This window comes from Neurospora hispaniola, assembly GCF_033458365.1.
Source record: "Neurospora hispaniola strain FGSC 10403 chromosome Unknown B0T23scaffold_1, whole genome shotgun sequence".
Taxonomy (NCBI): Eukaryota; Fungi; Ascomycota; class Sordariomycetes; order Sordariales; family Sordariaceae; genus Neurospora; species Neurospora hispaniola.
Genome location: NW_026944406.1, coordinates 3940096 through 3959161, shown reverse-complemented (window position 1 = coordinate 3959161; position 19066 = coordinate 3940096). Strand labels below are relative to the sequence as shown.

Sequence of the window (19066 nt, the reverse complement as noted above, 5' to 3'; positions counted from 1 at the left end):
TGGCCCGGGGACTTCAGGTTCTTTTGGAGACAGCAAGAGCCTCCCCACCAGTCAAGCACTAACAGCTTGCTAGCACATTTCGGCTTGATATGGCCCTGAAGTCTGTTAGCGACACAATAAGGTAGAGTGCACGGCACGGGGATTCCCTTCTCCGACTTGTTCAATTGTGCCAAGCCAGTGGAGGAGACCTTGACGAATCGGCGTGCTACTCCACCGATAGAAAGCCTGCAGGGTGGGCAACTTTTTTTTTTCTTCGAAGTCCATCGGGTCGGGTGTGTCTAGGCGCGAACGGCCGTACCAAAAATTTCAACTTTGATAGCCATGCAGCAGCGTTGAAGTGAAGCCAAACGCGACCCCAATTCACATTCCAGTGTCATTCCCTACCACCAGACGACTTCAGTGCATTTGCACTGACCGCCCCGGGCCGCAGTTGCCAACACCATGTCGTCCTTTTTCACAGCACCCGCTGGGGAAAAGAAGAGGAAGCGTGCCTCTGCCAACGAAGCCCCCCAGAAGCGAGTTGCGACTGGCAAGTCGACTGCCAAGTCATCCTCGGCCAGAGGCCCTGCCGCCAAATCACGTCCCGCCGCCCCCAAGAAAGCCGTTGAGCGCGACGAGTCGATATCCGGCAGCGACATTGACAGTGACGATGGCGACCACATTGAGAGAGAGGACGGATCGGAAGGAGAAGAGGAGTCGGACCACGAAGGAGAGACGGCGGCCGAGAAGCGGTTAAGGTTGGCACAGCGATATCTGGACAAGGCACGACAAGAGGTGGAGCTGGAGGACGAATATGCCTTTGACGCCGAGCAGATTGACCGTGATTTGCTGGCCGAGCGTCTTCAGGAGGATGTGGCCGAGGCCAAGGGCAAGGTTTACCGCCAGTTGGCTTCCAAGCTCGACTTTGACAAGGCCGCACACACACAGTTTAGATGGAATTCAGGAACGGTAACATCAGTCTCGGTTTGCGCACCGTACGCTTACACCACCACAAAAGACGGCTACCTTACCAAGTGGAAGCTACAAGACCTACCCAAGAACCAATGGCCACAGACGACCAAGAAGAAGCCAAAGAAGCCGCCTGCGCCGCCCAAGAAGAAACCCGAGAGAGTGTGCTTCAACAGAGCGAACCCGACCAAGGCAAAGGACAAGACATACCAGGGACACACCAACGCGGCCATCCTGACGGTCAGGGCCTCTGCCGACGGCAAGTTTGTCGTCACCGGCGGCGCCGACAAGCGAATGGTCGTCCACGACGCCGAGACCCTCAAGCCCCTCCGGGCCTTCACCCAGCACCGCGACGCCGTTACCTCGCTCGCCTTCCGCCGCGGTACTAACCAAATATTTTCTGCCTCCAAGGACCGGACAGTAAAAGTCTGGTCGCTTGACGAGCTCGCCTACGTTGAAACACTCTTCGGTCACCAGGATGAGATCCCCGACATCGACGCCCTGGCCGGCGAGCGTTGCGTGTCCGTTGGCGCGCGCGACCGGACCGCCCGCTACTGGAAGGTACCCGAGGAGTCGCAGCTCGTGTTCCGCGGCGGCGTGTCGGAGAAGAAATCCCATAAGAACCGGGACCAGGCGGTGAACCACGATGGCACCATGGACCAGGTGGCCATGATCGACGACGAGCTCTTTGTGACTGGCGACTCGGCCGGCACGCTCTCGCTGTGGGGCATCAACCGCAAGAAGGCCCTGTTCACGCAGCCGTGCGCGCACGGCATCGAACCGCCGCTCAAGCCGACCGAGGTGTCTGCCGACGCGAATCCGGACGAGAGCGTCGTGCCCACCCCGCAGCCCCGCGCCATCACCGCCCTCCGCACCATCCCGTACTCGGACGTCATCCTCTCGGGTTCCTGGGACGGCTTCGTGCGCGTGTGGCGCCTGAGCGAGGACAAGAAGAAGATCCTGCCCGTTGGCGTGCTCGGTTCCAGCACGGCGCTGCAGCAGCTTGACCAAGCCGAGGCCCAGAAGCAGAAGGAGGAAGCGAAGCAGAAGGCAAAGGAGGAGAAGGAACCTGCAACCGCAAGCAGTGGAGAGGAGCAAGCGGACGACGAGGCCTCGGTGGATGGGTCGCAAGACAAGAAGAAGAAGCAAGAGAGCGGGCTGATTAGGGGTATCATCAATGACATTGCCATCTTCGAGCGCGGCAACCGCGGTCGCGACGGCATCTGCATCGTGGTCGCCACAGGCAAGGAGATGAGGCTGGGAAGGTGGAAGTACATGAAGGAAGGAAGAAACGGCGCTACTATCTTTGAGGTGCCCAAGGTTGCTAGGCGAGCGGGGGCTAAGGGGGAGGAGAGCGATGAGGAGGAAGAAGAGGAGGAATAGAGGAAGAAGATGGGAACCATACGTACGTCTGTCTTGTCTTGTCTAGCTCGTTTGACGGAGCGGGACATGAGAGGAACGCGGAGAATGAGGAAGAGAGCCAAATAATCATCGCCTGTTGAATTTGTTACAAAGTGCTTTGGACATTATATCGCATTTGCGATAGCTAAGCTGTTCATAGACAAAGGAGAAAGAGAAAGTAGAAAGAGCATGTATTGTACATACCATACCACATCTTTTAGGTAGCCTCACTGCATTTGAAGGGAGTTCAAAAGTTTCTGGTCATGAATCCATTCCACTAGGTTTCCGATGCTAAGTTGTGCTGCACAGAGCCATTAAAAGACTGGAATCTGTCACCAATATATCATTAAAGGGATGGTAAACTTCTTGTAATGTGCTCTCCGTGGAAGAATACCAACAGAGGATTGGTAGTCTGTTAGATCACGCTGCGCTACTTCTTCCTTCAGCACTAGGTTGAGACTCCATCATCTAGCTCGGGACTGAGATGGCCACCCGACTCAAGGTCCTCCTCTAGTCCTAGATGGACGTCAATACCGCCAAATATTCCGCCTAAATAATAGGATGTACAAGACTTGGAGAGTTCGAGAGTTTCAACTCCGAGACAATCAAGCGACGAGCTTCAGAAGACAACAACGCAGCCATGCTCGACCAGCCATCAAGGCCTCAAGACCATGCAATGCAAATGGGCAGATGCATGAATGAATATGCTTACACCAACAATAAACATACAACAAGGAACAACTTCAACGCTCTAACCAATCCACATACTCCTGATCTTCACTCAGTTTTCATCAGTCAAGTCAATAGGAGTCATCTCCGCGCTTTGCACCGCAGGGATGTCAGACACGACCATCGCCGGAGGGGGTGAATCGGGGATCTCCTCAGACTTGGTCTCGGCCGTTTCCTTGGGCTTGCTGGGACGTGGTTGTTGCTGATGTTGTTGCTGTTGTTGTTCTACACGGCGACTCTTCCCGCTACCACTTCCGCTTCTATCAGTATTGTCCACAACTCTCCTAGGTATTTTGGACTTCAGGCGGGTATGTTCATCGCTTTTTTTGTAGGTGGTTTTGTTTCCGTGGTTGACGTGATTGTTGTCCTTGGGCTCGGCTTTGACTTTGCTGCTAGTCGTCAACGGTCTTTGAGCTTCAGGAGTAGGGGGATCGAAGATCTCGATCGATTCGAGGGGTTGCGCTACAGGCTCAGGTGAAGGCGCCGTCTTGCGTGCGGGTGGTGATGCCTTTGCCTTGCGTGCTGGTGACGATTTTCGCTTCCGTTCGACCAAAGGCGATTGCTGCCTCGGCGACTGTGACTTTAGCGACAGTAGCTTTGGCGACGGTGGTCTCTGCGGGGCATTGGAGTAGAACGTCTGCGGGCTTATCTCCTGAGCAATACCCGAAGTCCGCCTGTCAGAGGCCGGAGAAGAGTCGGGCAGCTTTGGCATGAATTTGACCTCGGGACTCTGCCTAGGAGTCCGCGAAGAGGCACGCTGTTTGGGAGAGTGCTCGTACTCCTTGTTTCTAGAACGACGGATCTCGCCAGGCAAAGGACTGTCTGGCGAAAGGTGAGAGACCTTGTCCTTTGGTTCGGATTCGTCCCGTTCCAGATCAACAACAACGTTGTCGGCGGCTTTCTGGGGCCGAGTAGGCGGCCGTGGGATAGGTTCGAGCGAATCTGGCATATTCCCCTTTGAGCCACCACCTCTCTCGGCAGCCACAGCAGCAGTGTTAGTCACTGTTCCGGTCGCTGAAGAGGCCCCGTACGATAATGGTGACCTGAGAGCAGTTGTCGGCTTTGGAGCAGGAGCAGGTATGTTCGGGTTGGTGTTCCGGGAAACGACTGGCGGTCTAACAAACTGGGGTGCGGAAGAAACGTTGTCGGTTGCCGGATCATGGGACAAACCAGTGCGTCCCGAAGTCTGGCTCTCTGTAGCACTCATCACTGCGTCGGATGGAGTTGAGCTAGCAGCCTTGCGTCTAGCAGCTTCCTCCCTCTTTCTCTTCTTCTCCTCATCATACTTCGTCTGGTGTTCCTTTTGCTTTTCGAAAATGGTGTTCCGCCAATACTCCCGAAGTTCGGAAGGGTCAAACTCCCATCCAGGTTTTTCTCTCTGCATCAGGCAGTGAGCGAACCGGTCTGGGTCTTTGACGAACTCTTGAATATACCCAAGCAGATATACACCGCAATCCGAGAAGTTATTTTGCTCTGGGATGTTGGTCGCCTTGATTCCAATTTGTTTTCGAAGATCCTTAATCTTCGTTTGCTTTTTATCCTCAAATTCTGCCAGAAGATACTTCTTGAGCGCTTGTACCGCTGGGTAATGGCTGTTCCCCATGGAGTCCAGGGTAAGGATCTTCGTTTCTTCCGAGGGGTCCTTTTTCGGGAGCTTGGTTATCCCTTTAAGCTTTTCCCTGAGGTCATAGTCTGTGTCGTCGGCTACCAAGTCCACCACATCTTGTCCCGCCCTGTCCGCCTCGTTGCTGTCGGTTTCGATTCGGTCAACTGACCCGCAAGCTACTTGAGCTTTGATCTCCTGCCCCTGGTCTCTAGCCTGTTCACAATCGATGTCTATCATTTCAACATCGTCTGACTTCTCGATGTTGCCATTCGATTTGCTCTCAGTGGAGTTGCTATCGCTGGTCTCTGTGCCACTACTGCTTGAGTTCGTAGAACGCCACGGGTGGTTTGGGTCCAATCTGCCGGGGTTACAGATGATAGCCACCCACCAGTGATAGTACTCATTGACCGGGACAATAATGTAGTCGTAAGAAAGTAGGTCCACCTTCGATGTCCATCCTTTGACGCCATCGTAGTTGATATCCTTGGACTTGGCAGGCTTGAGCTTCTCGTAAAAGAAGGTGTTGTGCACATATACCCTTTTCTTCAGTTCGTCATGCCTCCCTGGGTATTCTTCAAACAAGTAGCGTAAACCAAACCCTAGCAAGTTGTCATTCAAACACTGGCCTTCATCCAGTCGTGGAATGTCATCTTTGTCTACCGACGTCCGGTGGTAGACTAAGGGCATCCGCCAATTCTTGGACCATTCAGGATGGTCTTCGGTCCACCGGCTCACCGGAGCAGACGAGATCGATGGGGCATCTATCATGACCGTGTCATCATTTCGTCTTCTTGATGACCGCTGAACCGGAGCTTCAACCTCGAATGACCGTTGCTCGTACTGACTGCTGAGGGCTTGCTGTGAAGACAGCATTGTGTCCACAAGACGGGGTCGGCGGCGTGTTGATGCTGTAGGAGACCCTGCGGTTGCCTGCGCTATGAGGCCAGCCGGTTCCAAGGCCATATTCCTCGATCCTTCAACATCGAGAGCTGATGTGGTCCGCGTGACTCTTGAATTTGCAAGCGGTGACGGGCTTCCCGATATGGCCTTTTGGAGCTCGGTCATGAGATTTTCATACGTTTTTTGAAGTGTCGTACTGCCAAAGGTTAGCATAATAATACCATTGAATCCGAGAGTACATTTTAGTACCTGTTCATTTCTATGACGTTCGCGCTCAAGTTTGCCTTCACCCATTGCACGAAGTTTTGAGCTTCCTTTGTGGTAAAGAACTGGAGCACCATTTGACCCCCCACGTTGCCTGTCTTTGACTGGCGAATCTTGACATAAGGGGACTCGGCATTGTGATGGATTGTGCTAACACTCTTGGTGATTTTGAGCCAGTCCAACTCAGGCAATAAATCCCCTTCTCCCGAACAAGCACACAGCTGTAACTGCTTGGCGCCATTGGTAAACTCGCCAAGAAAGCACCATCCCTGGGGTCCTTTCTGTATATATCTGTGATTTGGCAGACAGAGGGCACTGTATAGGCGGTGGAAAGACTGCGATTTTGGAACAGGGTCATGAGAGTTGTTTCGTTTTGTCGCTTGAGTGTTCCCCTTGTTGGTCGAGCTTGAAGCGGCTCGCCTACGGGCGCGGGGATTGGTGGGCGATTCAAGGGCCAGCTCATCCTCTTCGCCGTCAACATGATGTAGCGGACGCTTGACTGGTCTCAGGAGCTCTATTGATCGTTTCCGAGGGCTGCCTAGAATTGCAGCATCAGCTGCATCCACGATGTTCGTTGCTGAGTTGACTCGTCGGAGAATAGGGCCGCTCGAGACATACGGGCTCTTCTCCGCAAGTTCGTCCCGGTCCGAGTTGTCAATGTCGTCTCTTCCGGGCTCAATACTTCGCCCGTATCTTTGAGCTGACCGAGGGGATTGGCTTCCCGCGCGGGAGCGACGACGCCTGTCAGAACGGGGTTTGCCGTCCCTCAATCCCAGACCCTGGACATTTTGAAATTCGATTACACCCGTCAGGCTACCATGACTTCCCGTACGGTCCGTCCGCGCAGCATGATCTGATCCAGCATCTTCGATGGATTCCGGGAAAAAGGCGAAGTGGCTCTTTGAGTATTCGTTTGCAGCCGTAACTGAGCGGCCCTCTTCGGACCCAGTCTTTTGTTTCTTGAGAGGCGGGCCTGTAGCTCGCGGTTGTGAGTCGAGGGTATCGATAGCTTTCCAAGGGGTGACCAGACTTTTCTATTTGGTGAGACAGTTAGAGAAATCCGCCTCGCAAAAACTGAGGTCGCCTCTTACCACTTTGTTGTAAAAGTTCGCCATCTTGACTGCTCCATCTAGGGACTCCTTGGATCTTTCCCCCCCCAACAATCAGCGCCTAGTTACCAAGACAGAAAAGGCTCAGGCCCATACCCATAATCGGGGAATGAATGTTGGGTGGTGTGAAAGTCGTCTCGAGGCTGTCTGCAGTTCCCAAGCTGGTCAGCCGGCTTGCGCGTCACTGGAGGAGGGTTGATCGGAGAAACGTCGGTCGGTGGGATGGATCGTACTTTTCCGGTGCTTGCGCATTCTGTCTTTTCGACAAACGGACAGCAAATGTCGATTTTGCCCTCTTAGCGTCCCCCGTACCTGCTACGGCTGCGGCAGTCGGGGTTGTCGGACTGGGAGACAAATTTTGACTTGGAGACGAACGACCGGCGAGATCTCTGTAAAGTTGCGAATTGTGGATGTTTTAGCTGTGGGGCGCTCGTCTGAACTTGTAGCGGTAGCGGCGCAAAGGGCGCTGTGGGCTGGCCGGGGGGTTCTTAGGCCTGGAACACGCACATGCTCGGCAAGAATACCTCTTTTCCCCTGGGGGATGGGATTGTCATCTGCGCCAACGCACCTTAATTGAGCCAGCTTGGAAGATTCACACCTGCGCTGCGAGGGACTCAGAGTAGAGGTACTTGGTGATGCGCTTTGTTGTGTTGTCCAGGGTTTGTTCGAGCAGGCGGCTCACAGCGATTCGAGAGCCTGGAAAGTGACGGGATCAGAGGTAGTACGGGGTCTGCTGGTTAGAGACGGAACCGGTATGGTATCACGAGGTATTCGATGATTTACCCGCTTTTGGTCGGATTCTTGTCCTGCGCAAGTCGAGGTTCAAACTGAAGTTGACAGTACTGTAACGGAGTTCGCGATTGAGCCACGGTGTACACCTCAGCTACTGCAGCAAAAGTCAGAATGCCACTCATCGATACACTACTTCCTCCCGTCTTTGCTGTTTGGATAGGTGTTATGACCTCACAGGAGAGAAAGCGCAGCGGGCAATCTGGATTGTAGCTGCCGTCCGGGGCCCCTGCCTGCCTGCCTGCCTGCCGCGAACAAAGCAATTTTACCGTATCAGCGTACACTACTTATTGATCAATCAACCACGGCAGCATGATGTTGCCCGGCATTTTGACGTGACATTGGCACCTCACTTTCGCTTGTTTCTCTTCAGCCGTGCATCCGTCAACTGCATGGCTCCGATGCCTGTATGTAGTGTACGTTTCATCCAGCCTTATCGCCATGCCGTTCCTTAGGTTGCCGTCGTTGTCTGGGTCTTCAGCCCACTTTCGAGACTTTCTCCTCACATCCTACTCGGGCAATCCCTTCGTTGTGTACACTTCACGAGAAGCCCATGGCTTGCTCCCACCATTGGCAAAGCCCCCTCTTCTCCATGACAGCAGCGAACTCCTTCACTGTTTCCACCTCGAACAGCCCCGTTGGATCACTAAACTGGGCCGACTTGGTCTCTATCAGAGCAGGCTTCGAAGCCAGATGGAAGTCCTTGTATCTCAGTCTCTGGTTACAGTTTCGCATCATCATCATCATCAGGATTACTGCCCTCCTATATTCGAATACTCAAACGCAACAAGCTAGGTAAAGGACTGACTTGGACGGTGGACACCCACCCCTTGACGGCTTCCTCGCTACCTTTGCAATACATGATGCCAGGACAGCCCCCGCTTCGGAGGAGCGCATAGCAGTTCAACTGGCCGGCCGCTTTTCGGAGGTGCGCGACCTTTTTGCGGGAGGTGATGTGGTGAGTCCGGATCAGAGCATGAAATAAAGCCATTGATGATCACGAAAGTCAAGGACAAAGAAAAAAAAATGGGCGTATAAAGAAAAGACAAATACCGACAAGACACACTTTTGTCCAAGTGGGCATTACACGCAAGTACTTTCATTATTCAAGGTTGCACAATCTCTATCATTCATCACGCACGTGTTTACGCGCCATGGACCCACTCCTGGTTGCAACCCTTGAACGCGGTCGCCTGTATGTAGTGTATTTGATTCTGTCCCTCCACACTTCTCCTTCCTGGATGGAGGTCATCGCGCGGCAGTGACTGTGCTGACGGAAACACAAGGCCAATTGTAACCAAGTGCTTGCCATTGAAGCCTAGAATCTGAACATTCTTCACATGGACACATCGACCGACCTTTCTCTTTCCTTCCATCCAGTATCACACCAACTGCGAATTCCCATATATAAATGTCAAATCATCTTTGCTACCGTCCTCCTTCGTTGCGGACATGATCCAGCGAACTCTTCTCTAAAACCTTTTCTAGAAGAATTCGCGGTGACCTCCTTCCGGGTCGTCTTTGCATGTCGCCAATGCCCTCTGCCGACGTTGCATGCTCTCACTTACTTCCTTGATACGCTTTCGCTGTGAAGCAGCTTACCGCCTACGATGCCCTTCCTTTTCTCGTACGTGTGCGACCTCCTGCAGGCGTTAGACGACAACCAACGCGCAAAGTCTGGCCTGAAGACTCCTGCCAAAATCATCGAGAATTGGTTCGCCAAACACCGCGCACTTATTGACCGCGACGACCACAACGATACAGCACTCCTTTCCACTCTGTTTCCCGAAAAGAGAACCGACAGGGTCTTCAGGTATGGCCCGGGAAGGTTGGAACGCATCATCGGAAGGGGGCTGGTACTGGGAATGACCCGAAGGGAAGAACTTGGGAGACATGCAGACGCTAAATGGGGCATGGATCTCGCCGAATGTGTTGAACGTATTCTGAGGGACACGGTAAGTGTTGCGAATCTACGTGCCAGATTCGCTGGTTGCAAATCTGTACGACGGCAGGATCATGACGACCTTATCTCGGAAACATGGAACTGACGTTAATATAGCCCAATCCTGATCCCATCAGACCAGTTACCGTTGAGGAGATCGACAACCTTTTTCACGACATCGCTTCGCACTGTCACTTTAGCTCCCCTGCAGTGCGCAGCTCACCTCCCAGTTCAACCTCTGTAAGCCGAGAGAAGGCACTTGGAGATATATATACGAGATTCTCCCCTCGAGATGCCAAGTGGTTCACGCGACTATTCTTGAAGAACTACCGGCCCGTCATTCTCGACCCGCAACTCGTATATCGCAATTACCATCCTCGATTGCCCTTGATAGTCAAAGTGCGGGATGACTTTGTGGATGCTGGCCGCATACTGGCGAGCCACAGACAGGAACGAACGGTTACTGGGAGGGACGAATTTGCCAAACACCTGAAACCCAGATTGGGTGTCAAAGTTGGCCGTCAACCATGGTTCCAGGCAAGAAGCATCAAGCATTGCTTGCAGATGGACTACGGTAGGATGAGCTGCGAGGAGAAGTACGACGGCGAGTATTGCCAGGTTCATATCGACCTCAGTAAGGGCTACGACTGTATACAAATATTCTCCAAGAGTGGAAAGGATAGCACACAAGACCGGAAAGCTCTACATGAGTGAGTACCTCTTTAGCACGTTGAACGGACACCGCTGATATAAACTAGTGCCATTCGAAAATCACTCAATCTACACCAGCCATCATGTCCTTTCAAAAAGGGATGCATCTTGGAGGGAGAGCTACTGGTATATAGCGACAAGGTTTGTTCAAAATACTTGGGCAAAACGTGTTCAAGTCACTAATCCACTCGCTCCAGGAAGAAAAAATATTGGACTTCTACAAAATCCGAAAGCATGTATCCAGGTCTGGTGCGTTCCTTAGCACGGAACAGGACTCACAGTGAGAACCCAACTGCACATACTTTTTTAGATGATCATTGCTGACTTGACGTAGACGAAACCCTTGGGAACATCTGATGATCGTTTACTATGACATTCTCCTTGTTGATGACGAGTCGCTCTTGGCTGCTAAACACTCGGAGAGAATGCAGCGTCTCCAAGAAATAGTGACAGAGGTCAGAGGACGCTCGATGTTGGTCCAGCGGCAGATCATCGACTGCAGCCGACCATCCGCGGAATCAGATCTACGGCGTGCGTTTGCGACGTGCATCACCAACCGTGGAGAAGGCCTGGTACTCAAACCCGACGCTACATACTTCAACTTTGATACGTCGGTGGGATACTCTGGCAGCATAGCAATTAAACTCAAGAAGGAGTATATCCGACGGTTTGGGGATGTGGGTGATTTTGCTGTGGTCGGTGCTCGTTACGACCCGACCAAAGCAAAGTCCTTCGACTTTCCAAACATCAAGTGGACGCACTTTTACATTGCGTGTCTGGGCAATAAGGAAGAGGTGGTGCGCTTCGGAGCAGTGCCGAATTTCGTTGTTACAAACGTGGTGGAACTGAACGAAACGCAAATGCGTGCTTTCATGACGGCCATCCAACCAGTCGCCGTGGATCCGCAAGACAATACTGTATTTTCGTTGAGGATCGAGGACGGGGTCGACGGCAAAAAGACACCAACAACAGTCTTCAAAGTACCTCCAGTGTTCGACATAAGATGTTTCTCTTTCGATAGACCCGGCAATACTGGATTCTGGACTCCGAGGTTCCCGATGGTAAACAAGATACACTGTGACAGAACTTATCTTGACGTTCTGTCTTTTTCAGAGTTGCAAGAAATGGCAATTCATGGGACACAAAAGCCCCCAGGTGAAGAAAGCCAGGAGCTGTTGGAGTGGGTCGGACGTCTGGAACAGGCTGATCCCAAAACAAGAGGCGTCGAGATCCAGACCCAAACCACCGCCTCGACAAGCCAAGCCCCGTCGACACCTAACAGGTCGCCATGCCCGGACGCTTTACCACCTTCGTCTCCATCCTCCTCCCTCAAATGTCGCTCAGTTGACAGGGACTCGTTCACATCGTCAGCTTCGGTGGCCATCGCTATCAGATCACCGATAAAGACCAAAGATCGACCTCGTCTTCTGCCCACAGTGGTTGAATCTCCGCAGAGGTCAACTAACGAACTTTCAACGATGGCTAGAGGGGAAAAGCGACCTCATAGTTCATCCACCAACCTAGAATGTGACATTAGCAAGATCAGAAAACACAACAACCCAGAAGGCCAGAACGACGTTTCCACACCCCGAAAGGAGACCGTATCCTCATCAGTTGTTCAGCGAGAGCCTCTCATGGCCATAAAGACTACCTCGCCACGACGCAATCCCAACCCTCGCTCGGCCGCTCCTCCTCGACTCATAGGCGCGAACTCCATGTACCAGCCCACTATCCTAGACATGGAGCACAGCCGGAGTACGAATACCCGGGGACGGGTCTCTCTTCCTCACTCGATGTCATTGGGCATTACCTCTCGTGACTTTACGTTCACTGTATCCCAACCTACAGCCCGGCTTCACGTTAGCTCTCCCCCCACCGCAATCGAATCACTGACAGAAAACAAGTGCCGCTACCTCGGCGATGCATGCACAATTGCCAATATCTCCTTTATGCTCTCCCCTTGCATTGCCGGCTACCTCTGGGTAACAGAGGACTTGCTCGGTTACCACGGGATTACCGAGTTTGCACGCGATCCCAAGGAGTGGGTAGCGGCGCAATCCATTTTCCCCGCAGACACGCCCATCATAACGCCCACGACAGCGGCAACAACCGCCACGGAAGCCATGGTCCTCAACAGCTCAGCACCAACACCCACCCCCTCATGCACCCCTTGTGGGACCAAGCGGAAGAAAAAGATCATACTCGTGGACCGTAGAAGAGAGGAGGCCAACAAGGTGTTTCTCCAGAGCGTCAGGGATGCAGGCTTAAGACATCGAAACGGCGAGCCGAAACATGTCTCGGTGTATGATTGGAGGGTTTTGGAGGAGTTGAAGGAGGAGGAAGAGAAGTGTAGGGAGAGTGGCGAGTGGGGTGGGGTTAGATTTGATATGAGGAGGAGCGGGAGTGTTTGGAGAAAGTACTGGGTTGGGTTGACTTGACTTCTTTTCTGTGTGTGGGAGGGGAAAGGTGTTGCATTGGGAGATACCCGGAGGAGAGAGTTGTATTTTTTTTGGGTTAGTTGGGTATGAATAGGAGAGGATAGATCGTATTATTTCTGGGAGAAGGTGAAGATCGTATTGATATCTGGTGAGGAGTTTGATATTTGCATTACTTTTCTGGGATGGACCTCTGTGGCATCATACTTGGTAGTTTCTGGTCATTAAGAGGTGTCCTGGCCCCATTTATTTAGCCAACTCAACCCATCATTCCTTCTTCTCATCCTCATACAACTTCAAATAACTCGCCTGCAGTCTACAAATCCCACATAAACACCTGTTAGCAAGTGACACACATGATCCAAACCAAAACAAAAAGCGAGAAAAAAAAAAAAGAAAAAGAAAACATACCTCATATTCAAATGCTCATCAGCAGTCAACATCTTCCTCTCCCCATTAATCACCCCCTTACCATTCTGCTCCTCGCCAAACGCTCTCACCCTCTCACTAGGCACCGGCTCCAGCTTCATGGTCCCCACCGGATGACAGAAATAAGCAATACTATACCTCTCTTCCCCTCCCGTCTCTCCCTCCACCGTACTTCCTTCTCCTCCCGGGAAAACAACCCGATGAACCGTGCTCCTCAACAACCCATTGGTCCAATAACTCAACAAATCGCCAATATTCACCAGAATCGGCGGAGCCGGATCCGTTTCCGTGCCCGGCGGGCAGACGGGGACAGGCACCCAGGTTCCCTCGCGCGTCTGGATCTCGAGGCCTGCTTGGCCTTTCAGCCTGAACAACAGCGTCATACTTCCGTAGTCGGAATGAGCACCCGCTCGAACGTCCCCGTCTCCCTTTTTTTCTTCTTCTTCTGCACCAGCTAGGGAGGACGGGGCAGGGTAATAGAGTAATCGGAGGATGGTGCCGGATGCCCCGTTCTCGCGCAGGTGAGCAGAGGTGAAGAAATCGGGAGGGGAGACGGAGAGGCCCTGGCCCAAAAGGGTATTGAGGCGGAGAGAGAGGTGGTGGCAGAGGGTGTGGAAGCGGGAGATGAAAGGTTCTGCGGAGCGGATGGTGGGGGGGATGGGTTGTTGGAGGTGACCTTGTTGAGAGGGTTCGCCGAAGTTGAAGGCCCTGGAAAGGGGGGTTTTTTGTCAGCTGTTGGAAGGGGGGAGTGGTGGATGGATGAGTGGATCGATCGATCGATGGGGGTATGGGGGTATATGTTCTTGGTTGAGCTGGTTTACTTACTCTTTGAAATCGCCGACCTGAGTTAGGAGAGGGTGGTTAGTGTGTGAGGGAGTAAGTAATCACGAGTGAGGTGACTTACACGCTGGTTTTTGGGATCGAGGGTCTCATAGTGCATAGCTGACCACTGGATATCATGTTGTATGGTTAGAATAGATGGTTGGTCATGTGGTCAAGGTCAATGCTTTCAACTTACACCTCGATTGTTCTTTTGGATGGTGCATGCTTGCTTCTCCTCCACGGGCGTCTCCTTGAACAGCTTCCTGGCCTAGTTGGATTTGTTTCATCATTAGTGCTTTGTTTTTCTCGCAAAGAAGGGAAGGGAATAATGATGGGAATACCAATTCGAAAGCAGCGTCGACGTCCTCCACGGGAATATCGTTGCCCGTGTTCTTTATATAGATGAAGCCATGCTCGATAGCGGCCTCAACCAGCTCCTTGGCCACTCGAGCCTGGTCTTGGTTGTTATCGGAGATGTCGATGACGGGAATCTTTGCAACGCCGGCCATGATCAGAACGGGATTTGGCAGTTCTGGGAATGTGGATGTTTTGATGAGAGTGAGTGTTGAAAGGAAGGAAAGTTTCTTGTGTTTATTTTGTCGTAGGAACCCCTCCTCTCGGATACACAAACGGTGGTGCTACCTCTACAGCTACAGCTACTGTACCTAATCCAGCCCCAGTTAGGCATGCCCCTCCTCCGGGCTTTCAGGTCATCTTTGCTGATAAGAAAGGACACACCAACTGACGATGGTGGATGAAGATGGACTTGAAAGTAAATGACCTATTTCTGTAAATCTCGGTTTCGCAAGAGACATCCGATCATGTTTCGAGGCAGTACGTCGAATAGGTACACATGGACCGGACATGTGGCTCCGAAGGACGTGCAAGTGCGGCATAACGACATGTGCCCATGATGCCGATGCTTAAACACCTAGTCTTTGGAAAAAAAGCTCAGACTATTTTAAGGGTGGGTCGCAGCACCTTGGCGTCGCGACAGATAACCGCGTTCAGTGCCCTGGTCACCCTTTGATGTGGAGGCCAAGGGTCCGGGGTCGAAACGTCACTGACCGCGATGAGCGACGGGCGGGCGACGGGCGAACGCTCACCCACTGCACACACACGGCTCGATCGCCAGAAGCAGGCATCGACACCTGCGACACTCGGCAACACCCAATTTTTGCCGGCCAAAACAGGACGCGACGATGCACCACACGGGGCTTTCGACCGCCCACACAATTTGACGATGATGGTCACAAATTGCGAGAATTAGGGGCACACGCCCTCAACAACCAACGAAGTCTCGATGACTTGATGCTGGAGATTGGAAAAAATCAGATGGAAAAGCAGGATGGTCGGCCCAGGTACATTTACCTTTATTCCATCCCGTCAGGTATCCCGTTGTCAGGTCACGGTCACCACGGCGGCACAAACCTGGAAGGGGAAGCTGCTAGCATCATGTCGGTTGAAATGTATTTTCTTTCTCCGTGTTCCTCGTTCTCGCCAACTCCTTGCTGCTTGTGCCTCCCCCATTTCCTCAGCTATGCCAATCCCTTCATCCCTTTCCGTCTCCTCCTCCCGCCACCACTCCCACCACCACTGCACTCCTCCCTCGCAATTTCTTCGTCTGCCCACCAAGTCATGATTTGTTTGCATCGCCATCTCCCTCACCACGTGCCTCTGTGAATCAACGCACGCTTCGGCCATTTCTGCGCCATCGGCAAAAGGCATCATCATCAGCATAGTCGAATCAGTACTCTAGACAAATAATCGCGAGATTCCTTCATCCCCTCCTTCCATATCGCGCATCAACGCCAACTGGTTGCTGCCGTTTCCTGCGATTTCCCTGCGATTTCCCTGCGCGCGCGCCCAGAATCTGCGGTCGGACTCTGCAGCCCCATCACAAGGGAACTACAAACGGTTCATCGCCAACCAAAACTTCCACTGCGTGTCCTGCGACTTCCCCCGGGCGCTTGCTGTCTTGCCCCTTCGTCATACCCGCCGTACCTCAAGCATTCGTCAGCAGGGTCAGACCGAATAGCTCCGACGGGCAAACCGATTTCCATTACAGCAACCTGCGACCCGCGAGCCACCCGCGCTCTCCCAGCTAGACAAAAGCCATGGCCGCCTCACCCAGCTCTCGTGCTGCCTCTCCTGCACTGTCAGATGTCGACACTCCCAGTTCCCCCGCCCACCAACCTGGGAAGTCTTCGCACACTGCCGCCAGCGTAACCGAGGACAACGACGCTACCATGGCTGCCACCCCCGAGCCAAGCGAGTCTAGGCTGCCTCGTGGGAAAAGAGGCCGTGGCCGCGATGATGGATCAGGGACCAACGTCATTGGGAAGATCCGGCATCTGAAAAAGGAGGACGGAGAGCCGCTCTGGCGAAAGGACATCCAGTACGACTTCCTCAAGGCCGTGTTCGACAACGAGCAAAAGGTTTTCACCAACAGCTACGAACCCGACAAGATTGGCAAGCAGTGCTTTGCCGATCTCTACATCGACACAATGTCGAGGAGTAGCAAGACATCAAAAGTCCTTCGCGACAAGCTGCTTAGTGATCGTGATGCCGCGAAAGGAATGGCCATGGTGTGTCTCCTCGTCAACATTGGTCGTATGAACACGACACTCAACTGTAAGTTTTCTCGAGGGTCATCCACCTTGCTCTTCTTTGTTGCTAACAATCTCCCCCGCAGTCTTTCCCGAAATGCGTGCACAACTCCGTACATACCACGCCATCCCTTCGCTCCAGGCCCAGCAAGACCCCCATGCGTACAAGCAACTGCAGGACGCACCCCGTCTCAAATCTATTCTGAAAGGAGGCGCCGAAGACAGGGATGAGCCCAACTCCATCGACGCCATCAAGGCGCGTGCCACCCACGTACCCAGGACGAATCCCGTCAACCTCTTGTTCGTCATCTGCCAACAGGCTAGCAAGATCGCCGAGCTGCATTTCCCGCCTGGTCGAGAGTTCCATGATTTGATCATGAAGACCAACTATTCCAGCACCAGCCGCGCTCGTGCCTTTCTATGGCTCATGTGGTTCTACCTTGAATCTGACTTTACTGAGGAGGGCTGCGATGAGAATCCCTTCGGGGCAGGTGTCGACTACGGCCTTGACGTTGCAAACCAGGGCGTACCGCGCTTGGTAGAGATGACGAAAGAAGAAGAGGAAGCTGAGAATAAGGATCCCGACGAAGAAATCAAGTTCGGCTTGGACAAGCAAAAAATGCGAGCCAAGATCATTGAGGCAGATCAGCAGTTCATGGTCGAGAGCCAAACTAGAAAGGGTGGCAGAGGCCGTGGCTTCCCTGCTGGTGATGAGATCGGTCCCACAACTGGCATTCTTCCCCGAATCAGGCCTTCCAAGGTTGATAGCGACCTGGACAGCATCAGATCTACTCCGCCCCCTAGGGCTCTGGTCGGTAGGCATCCTGCCGCTTTTCCACAGACTACTAACCGTAGGGGTGGCAACTCCCTAAAATATCAGATCTTCGAAGGCTCGTCGCCCGCTGGTGGGCAGATGCTCGAAGGTGTTGTGCACAGGAAACCTCGTCCACCGACCGCTCATCAGCTTGCCGTCGAACGCAATAGGTCCCAACGAGTTGAGTGGATTCTCGACAGAGGACTCACGCGAAGCCATCATCGTAGTCGAAAGCAGCGTCGCGTCGATGGCTCCATTATCCGTGTGGTCAACAGGCTCGACAAAGCCAAGGAATGGGCTGATTTCAGCGATAGCGAGGACGAGGAGACTGTTAACTATAACAAGCAGGCTCTCCTCGCAGGGGCCGTGAACTACACCGGATTCGGAGAGAATTATCCCTTCCGCGAGAAAGGCTACGTTGGTCTCTGCCAGCTCAAAGACGAAGAAGATGACTTTGGAGAGGAATTCGCCTCGTACTCGGCTTCCCTAAGGCGCGCCCAGCGCCGACTCAGCCGGTGGGAGGAGTCCAATGATCCGGACCTCGGCGTTATCAGGCCGATCAAGCGGCCAAAGCTCACTAATGGAGATGCCAACGGCGATGGTGAAGGCCACGGTGACGAAGACGACGGGGAGGGTTCACCGTCCAAGCACGACATCGATCCGGCGGAAACTGAGGACGAGGCCGAAATCATGGAGCGCAATGCCCATCGCCGTGCTTACGTCCCCACCAACAAGCCGGTAATTCTTCGCACCGGCAAGACAAACGGCATCCAGAGACAGGATACCGCTGATTCCCATGATGCTGATACGCCCATGGACGATGTCGATGATTTGGATGACGACGACAAGGCGCTACTTGGCCTAGGCGACGGTGAAGGCGAAGGTGATGACGTCGAGGATGACGCCGATGGTAACGATGATGGTGAACGGGACGCCGAGGACCAGGAAGACCTGGACGATCTTGACAAGACATTGTTAGGCATGGACGGTGATTCAGAATCAGAGTAGAGTCATACTCGAGAGATCACCCATAAAGATACTGCCGATCAAAACTTAGGTGCCTCCCTACACGGCCCCGAAACAATGATGACGGACCCAGGCCGACCCGTCTAAATGGCAAGTTGGATTGTCCGGTTTGTCCACGCATTGGCTATCCATACTCGCTTTCAAGCGACATCTGTCCTGCGCACATCTGGATTTCTCCCATAACAACGCTACCAAGTATCGCTTGGTTCTGTGTTTACACTGCAAAAAGCCCTTCGCGTACCAGTCGGACATGCGTGATCATGGAACACGATGCCTGGAAAGACAACGGCAGAAGCATTCAGGACAGGGTGTTCCGACTGCTCTTGACTTAGGCAAACAAGACTTCCACAAGGATTGAAGAGCGATACCTACCTTCTCGGCTTAACCACTACCTACATATGACAACAACAATAATACGGCTCGCATTGGCACTTGCTTTTCTTGTACAACTTTTACTACTGTCATCAAATCAGTAGCTTGATTTTCACGGTTGCATAGAGTTCTATGAAGTGTCTTTTCTGGGCAACAATGG

The 19066-nt window shown here is 52.9% G+C and overlaps 7 protein-coding genes across 7 annotated transcripts; 4 read left to right on the top strand and 3 right to left on the bottom strand.

The window, feature by feature from the left end:
- The first annotated feature begins 219 nt into the window (after window positions 1-219).
- On the top strand, window positions 220-2627 carry B0T23DRAFT_24435 (WD40-repeat-containing domain protein). Its single transcript, XM_062834088.1, has one exon. The coding sequence runs from the start codon at window positions 442-444 to the stop codon at window positions 2329-2331; it is 1890 nt and encodes a 629-aa protein (XP_062697361.1). The 5' UTR covers window positions 220-441; the 3' UTR covers window positions 2332-2627.
- A 503-nt stretch (window positions 2628-3130) lies between these two features.
- On the bottom strand, window positions 3131-6963 carry B0T23DRAFT_425166 (uncharacterized protein; the record flags this gene model as incomplete). Its single annotated transcript, XM_062839897.1, has 3 exons — window positions 3131-5780; window positions 5834-6882; window positions 6940-6963. 3 exons carry the CDS (start codon window positions 6961-6963, stop codon window positions 3131-3133), a joined length of 3723 nt encoding a protein of 1240 aa, XP_062697360.1.
- A 1014-nt stretch (window positions 6964-7977) lies between these two features.
- B0T23DRAFT_24413 (uncharacterized protein) lies at window positions 7978-8811 on the bottom strand. The gene is made up of 2 exons (XM_062834085.1): window positions 8555-8811; window positions 7978-8463 (listed from the first exon to the last, which is right to left on the bottom strand). Exons 1-2 carry the CDS (start codon window positions 8735-8737, stop codon window positions 8287-8289), a joined length of 360 nt encoding a protein of 119 aa, XP_062697359.1. The 5' UTR covers window positions 8738-8811; the 3' UTR covers window positions 7978-8286.
- A 292-nt stretch (window positions 8812-9103) lies between these two features.
- B0T23DRAFT_24402 (uncharacterized protein) lies at window positions 9104-13237 on the top strand. The gene is made up of 5 exons (XM_062834081.1): window positions 9104-9746; window positions 9806-10398; window positions 10447-10540; window positions 10597-10679; window positions 10734-13237. The coding sequence occupies exons 1-5, from the start codon at window positions 9357-9359 to the stop codon at window positions 12835-12837; spliced, it is 3264 nt and encodes a 1087-aa protein (XP_062697358.1). The 5' UTR covers window positions 9104-9356; the 3' UTR covers window positions 12838-13237.
- Window positions 12970-15009, bottom strand: B0T23DRAFT_434975 (uncharacterized protein). Its single transcript, XM_062840519.1, has 6 exons — window positions 14427-15009; window positions 14282-14353; window positions 14168-14212; window positions 14089-14105; window positions 13246-13971; window positions 12970-13150 (listed from the first exon to the last, which is right to left on the bottom strand). Exons 1-6 carry the CDS (start codon window positions 14592-14594, stop codon window positions 13102-13104), a joined length of 1077 nt encoding a protein of 358 aa, XP_062697357.1. The 5' UTR covers window positions 14595-15009; the 3' UTR covers window positions 12970-13101.
- On the top strand, window positions 14862-15355 carry B0T23DRAFT_308531 (uncharacterized protein; the record flags this gene model as incomplete). The annotated part of the gene is made up of 3 exons (XM_062834472.1): window positions 14862-14989; window positions 15052-15095; window positions 15129-15355. The coding sequence occupies 3 exons, from the start codon at window positions 14862-14864 to the stop codon at window positions 15353-15355; spliced, it is 399 nt and encodes a 132-aa protein (XP_062697356.1).
- An 847-nt stretch (window positions 15356-16202) lies between these two features.
- B0T23DRAFT_401257 (uncharacterized protein) lies at window positions 16203-18516 on the top strand (the record flags this gene model as incomplete). Its single annotated transcript, XM_062838562.1, has 2 exons — window positions 16203-16719; window positions 16781-18516. 2 exons carry the CDS (start codon window positions 16203-16205, stop codon window positions 18514-18516), a joined length of 2253 nt encoding a protein of 750 aa, XP_062697355.1.
- Between the last annotated feature and the right edge of the window lie 550 nt (window positions 18517-19066).

What these genes read in the sequence shown, in the direction of transcription:
- B0T23DRAFT_24435 (XM_062834088.1), top strand. Translation starts at nt 442, where the DNA reads ATGTCGTCCTTTTTCACAGCACCCGCTGGGGAAAAGAAGAGGAAGCGT.
- B0T23DRAFT_24413 (XM_062834085.1), bottom strand. Translation starts at nt 8,737, where the DNA reads ATGGCTTTATTTCATGCTCTGATCCGGACTCACCACATCACCTCCCGC. An exon ending in GGTGGGTGTCCACCGTCCAA is followed by an intron (nt 8,464 to 8,554) that starts GTCAGTCCTTTA and finishes AACTGTAACCAG; the next exon opens with AGACTGAGATACAAGGACTT.
- B0T23DRAFT_24402 (XM_062834081.1), top strand. Translation starts at nt 9,357, where the DNA reads ATGCCCTTCCTTTTCTCGTACGTGTGCGACCTCCTGCAGGCGTTAGAC. An exon ending in GATTCGCTGGTTGCAAATCT is followed by an intron (nt 9,747 to 9,805) that starts GTACGACGGCAG and finishes ACGTTAATATAG; the next exon opens with CCCAATCCTGATCCCATCAG. An exon ending in AGCACGGAACAGGACTCACA is followed by an intron (nt 10,680 to 10,733) that starts GTGAGAACCCAA and finishes GACTTGACGTAG; the next exon opens with ACGAAACCCTTGGGAACATC.
- B0T23DRAFT_434975 (XM_062840519.1), bottom strand. Translation starts at nt 14,594, where the DNA reads ATGGCCGGCGTTGCAAAGATTCCCGTCATCGACATCTCCGATAACAAC. An exon ending in TCGACGCTGCTTTCGAATTG is followed by an intron (nt 14,354 to 14,426) that starts GTATTCCCATCA and finishes AAATCCAACTAG; the next exon opens with GCCAGGAAGCTGTTCAAGGA. An exon ending in GATGAGCATTTGAATATGAG is followed by an intron (nt 13,151 to 13,245) that starts GTATGTTTTCTT and finishes TGGGATTTGTAG; the next exon opens with ACTGCAGGCGAGTTATTTGA.